This window comes from Neodiprion lecontei, chromosome 4 (assembly GCF_021901455.1).
Source record: "Neodiprion lecontei isolate iyNeoLeco1 chromosome 4, iyNeoLeco1.1, whole genome shotgun sequence".
NCBI lineage: Eukaryota > Metazoa > Arthropoda > Insecta > Hymenoptera > Diprionidae > Neodiprion > Neodiprion lecontei.
The window spans coordinates 6,799,320-6,814,173 of record NC_060263.1 but is presented as its reverse complement, the minus strand read 5'-3'; the positions used below and the strand labels follow the sequence as shown (position 1 = coordinate 6,814,173).

General features: G+C 36.4%; 1 protein-coding gene across 3 annotated transcripts in view; it reads right to left on the bottom strand.

The window, feature by feature from the left end:
* Positions 1–228: 228 nt before the first annotated feature.
* LOC107227172 overlaps positions 229–14,854 on the bottom strand; it is a 122,675-nt gene continuing 108,049 nt past the window's right edge. For all 3 annotated transcript variants that reach the window (XM_046736286.1, XM_046736285.1, XM_046736287.1), the window contains 5 exons: positions 10,788–10,865; positions 9,114–9,295; positions 8,730–8,928; positions 7,320–7,426; positions 229–4,543 (listed from right to left, as the gene is read on the bottom strand). In XM_046736286.1, the coding sequence (XP_046592242.1) occupies positions 4,418–4,543; positions 7,320–7,426; positions 8,730–8,928; positions 9,114–9,295; positions 10,788–10,865 (692 nt within the window). In that variant the 3' untranslated portion in view covers positions 229–4,417. The remainder of the gene's footprint in view (positions 4,544–7,319; positions 7,427–8,729; positions 8,929–9,113; positions 9,296–10,787; positions 10,866–14,854) is intronic.

Sequence of the window (14,854 nt, the reverse complement as noted above, 5' to 3'; positions counted from 1 at the left end):
AATTTCGATTAGCATCGTTATATTAAGGTGTAAGTGAACTTTTGTGGCCAAGGTGGGATACGGCTGGATACAAGAAATTTCAATTGTTATAGTGACATAATTATCAATACAGAGGAGTGTACGAAACCTGTATATTTTTGCGCATGTCAGCTCGCGTCGTGTACGTACGTCAATTAATTATGTATACATGTATAAAATTCCAAATCTATTTAGCGTTCTGCTCTTTTCTTTTTCCGATCAGTATTCTACTTTTACCTTTTTTTATTCCCCTCATTTCCCTACTTTCGTCTTTTAACTTTTTTTTTTTCTTTTTTTTTTTTTTTTTTCGAAAAAGCGAGCACGCTGACTATGTATTCAATTCAAGGACATTGCATCATCAAGTAATATAGATCTCTGTTATATTTTTCTACTTTATAATGTTCATTTCCATATACATATATAATAATGTAACATATGACAACGGTGTGATAATTTATCTAGAGATATAACACGATTTTAATTATAATTTCTTATTATCGTTATTATTATTAGTTTCGACTTCATTTTTTATTTTGATTGGAAAAAAAATTTTGTCAATGCTTCTTACAACGTTGGGTTTTCATTCTCAGGTCGCAAAAATTGTTAATTATAATACAACCCGGTTTCTTGATAAAGGAAAGCTCAACATATGATGTTAAAAACTCGGTTAATTCGTTTCCCCCTCGACAAGAATTAGCCTTTGTAAATTAGATAATCAATTCATCCTCGATATACTGCCAGTTACACATTAGTCACTGTACGTCGTCGTACAGAAAATAATGCCTCAGATTGTTTAAATAATTTTAATCATCCCAATTCAATGTATTCGATTTCATTGATGCTATTTTATCCGAAACGCGACTTTTCTCGATTAACCATTATCAGTGCCGAGATTATTGAACAATACTAAAACCTCTGGTATATACGGAACTTCAAAAATAACCGGCAGTTTCATTTTAGGTACTTGTTCATCCTTTCGAGATGATCGGACGACGATTAATTTGTATCGAATTGTATATGTATAGAGACACTTGGCGGTATATGACGTTATTATTATCATTACAGTTTCCTAATTTTGTAATCCGCTTTTAATGATTTTCCGAATCTACTGTTGGGATGATTATATTATGGTGATATGGTTTTGATATGAACGATTTTGATCATTAAAATCAATATAGGATACACTTGTACTGTTATCGGTTTACTAACGATATCTTTTCCATCGCATTATCATTATCATTATTATTATCATCATTATTATTATTCTTGTTGTTGTTTTTATTATTAATATTACCGTCATTATAATAATTATTATTATTAGATTGAACAGTGACAGAAGCTATACGGACAATCAACACCGAGAAAATGATAGAAGATATTAATATATGTATATTTAGTACCTATCACGCACGGATGCTGAAACCGTTGGAGCCGAAGGAAGTTTTATTGTAAAATATATAGAAATAGTTTATTTCTCGCTGTTTGTTTTAATTGGTGGTAAAATTTTTACAAATAATCGCTAATAAACAAATGCGGACTGAGTCGTGGTGAAATTGAACGGGGGAGCGAAAAATTCGCGGATGTGATGTAAAATAATTACAAAGACTGTACGAAGCGATTAATTTTTATCTGTACTCGCGTGTTTCAAATCTCAGCGTATCCGGCGGTAAAACGATAGAGTGTTAATTTGATATTTATCATTATTATTATAGCAAGTATAGACGAGTAACCGTTTGATTAGCTATTTGATTTGTAGTTGGATTAGTTTGATTATATCTACACATATGTATAAATGTAGATCGTACCGATATACATAGTGCAGAGAGCTTACTATAAACGTATATCACTAGACATTGAAAAAAGTGAAAATTGTCCTTTTTTTTTTTTTTTTTTTTTTTGGGAAAACCGAATTAACAAATTTCTCAATATCTCGCTAGCGATATAATATTTTGTATTTTGATTTCGGGCTGTCAGCCATTTATATTTATGTATTATATTATCTATATATGTATATATAGGTTTTATATACTCATAATATCCTCACAGATTTCACGTGAACAATATCTACGACACAATATTGTTACACCAAAACACATCACGTTTCGCTTTTCGATCTAGTCGTATTTATATATACCGTTTAATAGAGTCGAAAATTTGTTTGATTTTGAGCCAACCGATTCGCTTAGTTATGTTCACTTACTATATTCTCCCACCGTTTTTTCTGCCTTCCCGAACTCGATTCGGTCATAATTCAAGCTCAGAAGAAAAACTTTCATTCGCTATTAAGCACATGTATAAGTACACTATATATGTGTATGTATCGGGCCATAGTATATGTATACCTATATGCATTCATTTATAATCGTGTAATATATAAGGAACTACAACATTGAATTCAAAGTTAAACATATTGTTACAACGATCACTGGATATCTTTCCGTTTCGTTTGTTTTTCCATTTTTTATGGTTTTTTTTTATTTTTTAATTTTTTTTATTTATTTATTTATTTTTTTTTGTTCCATTTTTCATCCACTAATTATCTAGTATTTCAAACGTGGCACAATGTTACGAGGATTACAACCCTACGCACCTCAATTACTCGATAAGAATTTATCATATACCTTTACAAAATCGAACAGCATGATATTCGCGTAGTTATTAATATTCACCTAGATATGTTTCATATGAAATATTTATACGCGGATGGTAATCGTCTAGATGTATTATACGCGTGAATTATGTATAAATTTCACGAACTTTCTTTCTGAATTCGTTCACACGCATACGTACCAAGAATGTTTACGAAACTGACGTTAACTTTATCATGGCGATCCCTGACTTTACGAGCTTTGAAATTATTAAAGCCGGCGCAATATTCATTCCGTGACATTTATCTCGAAAGGAAATTAAATTTTTCCCCCGAGTGGGACAGTTGTACAATGTTATTTGCCAAATAAAAAATTCAGCAATAAATTCCCACTGTTCAAGGAAAGTATGAAGAATAATTCTTGTGTTTCTTTTTAGTACAAATATGTTGAAATACTTCTAACGGTGAACTCGTGATAATAGTTATAACGTATAACACATATATACTGTATTTCAGAATTAACCTTTTTTTTTCGTTACATGTCCGTATGCCTATAAATATTTACGCGTATATTTTAACGTATCAGTTAATTATAGAAAACTTTTCATTCGCATATATTTTTCACAATTTTTCGTTCGCCAAAAATTTGAACAAACAAGTTACGAATGTTACTTTAATCAATTACAAATATCTGTTTATGACTTACGTGCTACAAAATATTTATTTCTTTATCATAGTTACTTATATATACCGATTTATTCTTATTTTTAATGCTATTATTTTCTTTGTGTTTCAATGTGCAAACGGCTATCTCATTTTGATCTTTGATGGATCGATCCAAACTTCGTTTCGCATAAAAAATATGAGCGAGCGTACAATAATCATTCATTAATATCTCGTTAAATATCTCGCAGATAAGCTGCAGCATCACTCATCTTTCTCCCTTTTCATATTCACTGTCTATGTATAGTCGAACGTCCATATCGGTAGATTTATTTACACGCATTCTGTATAGAACGGGGTGAAAAATATCTCTTTTCTTTTATCTCTATAAAAATGTTCAAACGTTAAATTTCTGACGTTATCGCAGCATCGTTTCTCCGATTTTTTAGTGCTACTTCAGTTCGATTGCGTGAAAAAAAAAATTTCAGTTCCTTCACCAGTCGGAAAAAATAATAAAATTGAAGAAGTATTGATGACAAGAATGAACGGTAAAGAAAGTGGACGAATTTGGTAATAATCATGCCAAAACAGTTCTAATATCAAAGAGATGTCAAAATCCAATATGGCAATGAAAGAAAAATTTCAGAATTTCTTTCAACCACTTTCCTCTAACCGCATGCATGTAAAAATGTTAGATCGATATCTAAGAAACGATTTATCGTCTGTTCGACGATCGTCGCACTAATCGTCAAAGCTGTCGGTCAAGTGTACAATCTCTAAGAATTTTATTGGCTTGGACATCGACAACACGTACACTGTATGTATACATGTAATATTAAGAAGATCGATCATCGTCTACCTAACAGCGTCGATCATCGATATCTTTCGAAGATATATAAATGATTACGTTTCTGTTCCTTTTTCTCTTTATGTCTCGATTCGTCTTTACTTGTTGGAAAAAGACCGGTACAGCGGTAGCTGTATCGTATACGTCGGTCAAACGGTACGTTCATCGACGTTGAACCTAGTACGCATACTTAATATCGTTTGTACGGCATTGTCACCCCCTTCACCATCGCCACGAGCATTTTAATTTAACTCTGAAAATTACAGAGTCATGCGTGGAGAACGGTGGAGGGGGTCAGGACGCTATGCTTGATCCACCTCGTGGCAAACTTCCATGTAGTCTGGATCGTGCATTATGGCTTTGATCAGGTCCTTGAGGATCGTGTACCTAGGAAACATCGGGTACATCTTCGAGTCGTTGTATTCGGTCTGCAACAAACATTCGATACGCATTTAGGCGTTTTTAAATTAACAAAGTACATCGACGAGTTCATCATCGCGAGCATAATTACAAGGATCGAGTTATTAAACTTATTGTTAGGCTCTAGTTCCCAACAAATTTTAATAAAACTACCATAAGTTAGTCTGTCTACAGGGGGGGCACTTGTTTTTTTCGAAAACCAGTTCTCGACGGCTGCATTTTAAAAATTTTTGGATGAAAATTTTATACAGTATTCTTCAAATATTGTTCTTTTACATGCTTAAATATTGAATAAAAGAAATGAAGAGAAAATGTTTTGTTTTTTTTTTTTTTGTTTGCCCTTCAAAACCCATTTAACCCCTTAAGGTTCTCCTTCGTTCCGGTTCGTCGTCTTCATCTTCCCTGCGTTTTCTTCATTTGCCTCCTAGGGCTGGATTTTCACGGGCAAAAAAATGCTGTCGAGTTTTTTTTACCAACAGCCATGTTTTCGGCATTCCTATCGGCTAAGAACTAGGCAGCAAAATACTGCGGCAGGATTTTGCTACCCGTGAAAATCCAGACTACCTATGAGCCACTTCTGCGAACATACATCGTCCATAAATTGTAATGGAGCCGTAAGAGCCGGAACGACTCGCAAAGCAGGAGTCATTCCGTACTAAACTACCAAACACGTGTGGGTAACAAGGGGGGGACTTTGCAAGGCCAAATAGTATAATTCGACGATGCTACCTCCAGCCAGGCGAGCGTATAATAATACGTAACACGCGTCACCTTAAGCGAGTAAGCTTTTGGCGTCCAACCGCCGAAGACGGTGGGTTTTCAAAGCAGGTAAGTGGATGAAGTGCCTCGTAAATGTATATGCCTACAGAGTGGGTGTAAGTGCTCTAGCTGTTATATAACACACCGCGACCTACACCCGAAACCGGTGAAAACTACGGTCGTACTCCTGGCAAAGGGCGATTAATTTTATGACGAACACTTTCATCTCATCCCCGTTTTTACAATTCATGAAAACGGCGCGTGTCGTGAATGTAGCGGGGAAAAATTCTCGTTCAACCATCGTAACGCGCAGGTCTCCTCTTTCTAAAAGGGTGATGGCAACGATCTTGCATCTGCAGGTGCAGTCTTGAGATCTGAACCCCTCGAATTGCACAAATTTCAAATACCTGAAATTCGTAGAATGAAAATCCCTAGCATCGCGCCAATTTCGAAAATCTGAGACTCACCGAGAATCTGGAAATTGAACAACTATGAACACTTTGACGATGAACATTCAAATTTCATATTCACTGTACCAGTTGGTACTGCTGATCGAGGAGTTCAAACCTATCCAATGCATCTGGTGCATTTCTGACGACGTTCAGACTTTTTGGGAGAGAATGCAAGCAGGGATATTTGGATTTGCGCACGGACGAAGAGACTGGTGAATATTACGAACGCGGAACGGTAGAGTATTAGCGAAACCATCTCGAGCAATTTCGGATTATTAATATCCCTGGCGGATTATACCTGTGTACTGAAAAGACGACGCGACGCGGGATAAGGTAAGTCGTTAGCTGCACGAGCCGAGCGGTAAAAAGAGGCGGCAAATAAGTAGAGGAAGGAGAAGAAAAAGAAGAAAATAACCAAAAGCAGACTTGTATTTTATTCGGGCGAATATTAACGCGTTAAAGCTTCGTATTTCTGGCGAATGGGTGTGAGCACGTTATCAAATAACTTAGCGTACCTGAGAGCCTTGTGTAATAATAAAAAGTGATGTATACGATTTAGCCAGGGTTGAATTAAAGTAGTTGTCATTTACGTTGTGGGCAGATCGTTGTTACGCAAAAAGAAAAATGTCTGGACGCTTGAGAGAAGGTTTCGATGTATATAAATATATTACTATACTCTACTCACGCGGTCTATTTATTGAGTAAATAACGTTATAACGGTGTTTCAAAAACCCCGCGGAGAAAATCATCACCAGAAATATAAAAAACGGGGTGTTTCAGGTCCGTTCGGTTAAGCTCTTCGATTGCATCGTAAAATTTTTTATGTGGTCGTATTGATCGAGGTAGGCTTAAGCGATTTGATCACATTGCGCTTATCGCGTTGTCTCGAAGGAAAACGAAAAATCTAAAATAAGAATGAATTCATGGGTTCGGTGGTTGAAAATCGTAGGGGAAATTGGCTTGAATAAAAATGATCATGTATGTTGATTCTCAATCGTTAAACTTTACAGCGAAGTGAATTTTTTGACTGGGTACCACATATTCTGTTGTAAGTCATAACGGAACAGAAAATGACGTAATAATTCCGTTAGAATCATTCACTCGATTTTTACATTTTACAGAGTTCGTTTTGCGAAAATACCTGATAAATTGTCTCGCCAGTGTGCAGTTTCACCTTGACAATGAAGGGACGAAATAAAACCCGTATGACGTGAAACAAGCAGTTGAACTGAACGTCCATTGACAATTAGTGGAGAGGAACAAAATGAATACACCTGTTGACAAGTTGCACTGTGGCTAAAACACTTGTAAACTAAAAAAGTTTGCGTTCGTGGCCCAAGTGAACTGGAACCGAAGGTGGCGAGTATAATCGTGCACCGTGAAACACGAATGACAGTACGAATGAATGATAAAATCTTGAGTGATGGACGTATTTTATGTAAGGATTGTGAAGTTTGTGATATGAGCAGGATTAGAACTTGCCTGGGTTTGAGAATAACTCAAGTTTAGATCGGGGAACGATAATGTACGAGAATAAAGGAAACTTGTATATTCTTAATAAATCCGTTATTACCTTGAGAACTCGTATAAGGTTCCTCAATCCACTGTATTTCTTCAGCAATCTATAAAGGTCGTTGGTCATCTGAGTATTTTCGGCTTCTATCTGGGCCGTAGTCATATCTGTAACACGTAAGGCTAATTGAATATCGTCTCGAGGATAAAAACTACTTATAGAAAATGTATGGGCACACTGTATCAGGGCGTGGATCTTCATCTGAAGTGTTTAAGTCTGAAAAAAAAGGAAGGTCAACCCGTTACTGCTTTGTCGGTTAAACTTCAGCAAGGTTCAAGGACCGTCAGCGTAATTTTGTGTAAGATAACGATTGCGCAAAGTTGACGGTTACTGAGAGCAGTGATTGCAAAGCGAGTCATGAGACGGAAAACTTTTATCGCATTTTCACATTTGTTGGTCCAAAACTGTTCAGGATTTCTTTTTTGCATTTCTAGGGGTCCAATAAGCATGCAGGTGGTAATTCACGTCCATTTAAAGAGGTGAAATTTTTAGATTCAGAAATTGTAGAAGAGCGAGGCTAACCAATCAAATTTTGACAATCAGATATATGCGTGTTTTGAATAAAGTTAAAAACTATTCTTTGATGGACTATGTCGACGTGATGTTGCAAGGAGAATCGATTGTTTACAGTCCAAATACACTGCAAAAAACGTATCAAAAGTTTAAGCCGTAATGAGAAAGATTAATTCTTGTCATTTCTCTGCCACTGCAGATTTCATCGTTATTTTTCTGTTGCAGGTTCTACGCTCGATTCGATGCGTTTTCTAGGTTCTTGAAGTTTCAAATATTCAAGACAACATTTTCATTAGACAAAAAAGAAAAATTTTTGATAAAAATGCAAATGCAAAAAATGAAGGTAAGACTCGGCAAAGTCGACGTTTTTCATAAATTATCAACGGAATACACTCCAGTTACTCATTTCTGATGAACCTTTGCTCTCAAATTCACATTTTAATTGTTCATTTTTGTTTTTTTTCTATAAAGACGGATTTTGCTTCAAAACCGCTTACCTTGGATTATAATCACGGTTACAAATATCGTTAAAAACTCAGCAAAAAAATATAAAACTGCCAGTGGCCATGTTGTTTTGACAGGACGACCAACATTTTTCAGGTTAGATACATCGCGGTAATCTGTCATCTGAACTTACGACGGTTGGTCAACCTGACGAAACAACTGCTCTTGCTCTAGAGTTTTAGCGCATGCGCGTTAGATCATCGGAGCGTTATCAGCTCGCTCTGTATATTCATCAAAATTTTTGTTGACCATTCCTTTTTAACCGGAATAGAGTTTGTCAATCTCTTAACAGGAAGAATAAGCGAAATAAAGGTATATCATCTTCGATAAGAATTCTTCGAATCTATACTATAATGATCGTAAAAATTGTCTACTAATTTCTGTTGTGCTCACTTTCAAGTCGCTCAATCCGCTCTCTCTTGCTTTCCGCCTCCTCGGCAAGTCTCGCCGACGTCTTAACTCCTTCGCCACTCTTGTGGGTTTTCTCCATAATCGCGCAGGCACGGAGAACGAAAGCTGGTACGGTTTCCTGTTTCTCCTGCCTAGGAATATCCACCAGAGTCCAGTACTGCGTCTCGAGCCTAATTACATCCTGAAACGTGTAAATACGATCAAGTCGTAAATTTAACTTATCAGCCACCAAGTTCACCCCGATCGATAACCATCATTGCTTTTCAAGGACGTGAAATGCAGCCGTCGAAAATTCTGTCATCGAGTCGTAGTTCGACATTCTCTATTCTTATTGTTAACCGTGATAGAATTCAGGCGGAACCTCACCTTTACCATGGACTTGAGGAGCTTGTAGCGCTGGAAGATGTTCCGGACTTGTTTGCTGTCGGTGTATTTGCACATGAGTCCCACCAGGGCCCTTTTCGCGGTGTCGTAACTTCCGTCGAGTCGTATTCTCACGGTACGCAGCCTCTCGTTCGTTTCAATGACTTCCTCCTTGCTCTGACCGCCTTAATTTTATGATCATCAATTTATGTCTCATTATAAAAATTGTACACAAGATAACGATGCGGCTGCAGAAAAAAAATTCACAAGGGAAATCAGGAAAAATACCAAGGATACATCGAACAGATGAAGATGCGAAAGCGATAAAGCAGGGGGAAAATTCCATTATATGTATACCATAACGAATGGCAGCGGAGAGGCGGAAAGGTGGTGAAGGATTCTTGAAAGTCTCTAGCTCGTGTGCTTCGCCATATTTTACTCAATTTTATTTATTCGTTCTTGTTTCGTTGCAACGCGCCAGGGTTATGTCAGGTTAAACGGAATTTAATTCAGGCTTTATTGAACCCATAAATTGTAGCGCTCAAGCCATTCTCGTTCTTTACTAGATAACTGCGATAACAGTTTTTTCTTGCAAGCCTTCGCCGTACGCTGACATCGACGATCAGCGGCTAACGAAAAAAAAAAAAAAAAAAAAAAAAAAAAATGAAAAAAGGAAACCGCAGGCACGAACAAAAGACGTTAGAGTATCGTATAAAATTTTGCTACTATAAAACTTCACCAAGAATAACGAATCTTTCGTTACAGCAAAAGTCTATGTTACAATTATTTTTTACGACTTGACGGGAATTTCGAAATCCGCCAAGAAAATTTCTAGTATCGATACAAACTTTATGCATCTTCCGATAATTACTGTGTATTGAATCGATTTCGTCTTTAATTCTCTTTTTGAGTCTGTGCTGAGATTCTACAAGAATTTACGTGCATGTATTATGGTATAAAAAATTCTGCATAGATTTTTCTGAAATCCACCACCACTAGCAATCACCTTCTTTTGTACTCTAGATTTATATGTATAAAGTAAGTGACTTCTTGAAATCAGAGACGAGAAACGGATCCACCTATTTACGGATATATTTTGTTTATCCGCGCTTATTTATGCAGCAGGCAACGCTGAACATTTGCGCCATAAATATCGTATCAACCCGACGAAAATTCATAGTATTGATTATTTACCATACCCCGCAGCACGACGTATTGGATCCAAAAATAATCAAATCCGATCAGAAACATTCGTGTAAAATTTTCGTCATAGATTAAAAATGATTCGCCTGGTCTGGGGAATTGAAAACAGTTGCTAACAAAATATACCTACGTATATATATACACATAATTTCGGAGCTCTCGCAAGATTAGAATAAATTTTTCAATCCTACGGAAATATTTCTACTGATGTATGCAATATATTAATTATCTTTCCTCGGTATAAACAACATTTACAGTTTTGATTGAAAACATTGTCGAACTGAATGAAATTTTTCTCAAGGATGCAGGAATTTAGGCACAGTGAAACTTGGGGAAATCATAAAATTGTAATCGAAACATGTACAAGATGGAAAATATTTAGAAGGTTAAAAAAAAGAAGAACAAATATATCAGAAAAGACGTACACGCAGTGCAGGTTTGAAGTAATTAAACAGAGTGAAAAATAATCCTTACTGGACGTGCCCTCGTCCTTGACATCCTGGACGATCCTTCTGACGCTCTGTGTAAATTTCCCGACCAAGTTCGTGCTGGCTGAAACAGATAAACGATGATTCGCTTGGTTAATGCGATTATTAGCAAACTCCACGCGTAACGTTGAAATTAGACTGGAAAGATGAGAGGAAAGAAAAAAAAAAATAGTTAATTCTTAGAGCACTCTCCGCGCCGGGTTGAAATCCGGCGAAAGCTCGTTGAATTTGCATTTTTCGCGGCTTAAAAGTGAAATTCTCTGTCAGCGATTTCGGCGTATCATATCAGGTGGATGTAATGTTTGGGCTTGTTAAAGTCACGCAGAGTGCATTTATATACACCTCGTTATAAAATTTGCCGAAAATCCTTGACAAGGGGACATTGTAAAAGCTAAACCCGACCCTCAGGAACATAATATTCACGTAGGGACGAGTAGAAGAGGCACTTTTCGTTGTTCGGTGTAAGCAAGACCAAAAATAATCGGTTTTCGATCAGAAATCGATCATTTTTCAAACTCGATTCTTTTATTCCTCACAATCGTTTTTTTGCAATGCAAAATCAATTTGTGTGATTATAATATCAGTTATCAACATTGTCTTACTCACTGATTACCTATTTGATATAATAAGTGACGGATAAATGAATATTTTCACTCGAAATTGAAAAATATTTTTGAACCAAACTGTAAATTATTGAAAAAATTTTCCGTTATTATCCGCACTGCTAACGCGAAGAGGCAACAGATTCTGCGGTTCACGTGAACAAGGGTGACGAGACTGCAAGACCGTAATTGCAACGATATTGCTGACCGCATTAATGCGTCCAATTTCCAATGATGAGATCAAGCGGGGCTCGTTTCACTGATTAATTACAAATATGTTGTGTAGAGGGTAACGCAGAGATGCATAATCGATTTTCAACGAGGCTGATTACCTGGACATCGATACTTTTTGCTATTTTTATTACAAGCATGTATCTTATTAATATCTTATTAAGCTACAATAATTATCCTGATGGTTAGAGAAAACAGAGTATTAAAATTATTAACGTTAAGAGCCTGGATACCTATTTTTCATTTCATATCACTTTAAAAAAGATGAAAAAAATTTGTAGACTCGTTTGATTTCACTTCACGACGACTCGTTTTGGCTGAAAAATTTTCTGAAACAATAGTCGATTCGAAAGTGATATTTGTTCATTGAATCAAATATTAGTGGAATCTTGAAAAATTGAATATTCAACGCTACCAACGTAACGAAGGAAAAACTGTCTCCCCGCGATTGTAGATAAAGGTTTTCAGAATAAAGTTAACAATCATGAAGTAAAATCGATCGATGAACTAGACTCTATTAACATTTTAAAACATTTTGAAAGAAACATTGGCAAAAAAGTATTGATTCTTGACCGATAATTATGAAACAAGAAATATTTTATATTTAAATAACAAGACAAGACGTGACACAATTTAAATTGAGCGTATCGAGTAGTAAACTCATTATTCTTACATTATTATCGTTACGAATTAATACTGCCATTCATAATTTTCGAGTTTTACATAATATTTTTTATTTCTTTACTTTATTACGTTATTTCTTATATTCATAAAGCTGAATAAAAGATTCGGATGATTATAAAAGTTACTGAAATTGTTACACATTGACCAGTTTTAAACCCGAAAAATAATACAAACCAAATATGGTGCCTGTTGGCTATAATCCGAGCTGCGATAACGATGGCCAAAACACTCGAATAAAATGACGTATTTTTCTTGAAGCTGGAGGTTAAGAGGCACGTGGAAACTAGCCCAACTTTACCAAAGTTATAAGACAGCTGGCCCGCAGCTCAATCTGCAGGCAGTGTGCCAAAAGCAAGCCAACACAGTGTCGACGACGTCGTAGTTAAAAAATTATGTAAAATTAACTTTAGTAATAAATTGGTTTTCAATGCCACGCGTATCGTTTCTTAACAACAATTTTTCTCGACATTTATATCCAGAGTGATGAATCATTCGACGTTCAGCGCAAAGTCTCTTCTGGAATGTGTACGTAACAACAGATTCGCGGAGAAAATTTCACCGTAGAAAGTAATTATCAGCAAATACCGCATTATTCGAAGATTTATCGTGCGAAGTGACGAAGTTGTACGCGTTGAATTTATTGGCAAATGATAAAAGGGGATGGAAATGAATAACGGAAATAACAATTTATCCGGACAGCGTATATCTTGAAAGAATTCATCTTTCGTCGACGAGAGAGAAAGAGAGTCGTAGACGGAGGACAAGGTACATGGAAAAAATGTAGTGAAAAGCTCGCGGTATAAAACCGTGGGGTGAAAAATTCGATTTGTACGAAATGGTGCGGTAATAAAAAGTCTCCTGCAGTCCGTCAGGACCGCGTTTCTCTCCGATTCCGCACAGTTTGACAGCAAATTGGCTGCAATGATTGTCACTCTTGCCAACCTGGCGGAACCGCCGTCGTGAAAGACTTCCGACATGTTATAAGTTCGTGACTTAACAGAGACACCGCCCAGGGAATCCTATCGCAGAAACGTTTAACGGGCTTACTTCTCAGGAGGAAAGTAAATGCGGGTACGCTCTGTACTTTACCTGTATTAACGTATAAACTCGTGAACACGGATCGTTGACTTTCACCGAGGCATTAAAACATACCCCGCAAGATCTTCCTCAGAGGGATTTCATAATGTTTTCGGGCCAGGGTCTGAAGAAACACTTCATGCTTCGTCTGTGACGCTGATCCATTAGGGGAATGAATACATGGGACTTACACGAGTGTCCAATGGTAATATTATGCGGATGGGAAAATTGCTGAATCAAGGTTTCTAAACTTCAAGTTGGGTTGGGTTGTTTGACTTGAATTTTATTATGGGAAAAAAATCTCTCGACGGTATCAATTAATACAAAAAGTATTGGGAACCATAAATGTAAATGAAGAAAGTTGGGCTGCTCGTCATTTTGAGAAGGTTACGTAAAACTGTTTTATTTATTAATTCCATAATGGGATTGCTCGTTCAATTTTCATGGAACAGGGCTCATTTCGTACATGAATTATAGATACCCTATAAATCGATGGATTGAGATTAATTATTCTGTAAGATCTCTGGAATGACGTTGTATAGTTATTGTTGGTAAAATTAAGCTTTGTTATAAAAATAAAACTGACGTTATGAGAAATTTACTACTGGCGATCTTTGGTAAAACAATTCACGAATAAAATCAGTTCAAACCCATTGAAATTGGTTAAATAATGTGATTTTGGTAGTAAAAAAATCAAACCCGACATTCTATACTTAAATTTATGGATCGTAATATTTTTTTTTTTCACATCGATAAGAGGATCTTCGAGTAAAATTCATGTCCGTTAACTTTTCAAAATTTGATTTCATCATCTTTTCATTTCATTGCGAGCGATTTATTCACCAAACTGTACGATCCGTAGTAAATCCTGAACAACGAATGATCAACTGCGGTAGCAAAAAAAAAAAAAAAATAATAATAAAATAAAAAACGAATCTAGTGAATCTTAAGCGTTAAGGTGAGAAAAGAATGTTGACGAATCAGAATCCTTCGGAACACAAGAGCTGTAAAAAATTCAGCAACCCTCTATAATTAGGTAACAGGGCGAAAAAGTAATTTATAACGAATTTAAACTTCGTATAATAAAAGTAGTAATCTAAACCTAACCATGGCTTACATCGTTCACCGGTGCAGAAAAGCACTCGACGCTTTTCATATGATGCGTTTTCATCGAAATTCCGGGAAGGGTGGAAACGAACCAAACTCGACAGGGGTGAATTTTTCCGAAAGCTCGTTAACCGCCGGGGCAGTAACGATGACCGTTACGTTACAGTATCCGTGGTTATAGTTTGCTCGTTATCGCCAGCGCTCTGTGCAGTTTATCGTTTCGGTAACCGATCACTCACGAACCTGAAAGGCGTGCGAGGCACCCCCAAAGTATCGGGAAAAGTACTTTGGTATGTTGGGCTGGATGGAAAATGATGAGCAACGCGAGCGTCCGAATCGTGAAGGCTCGATA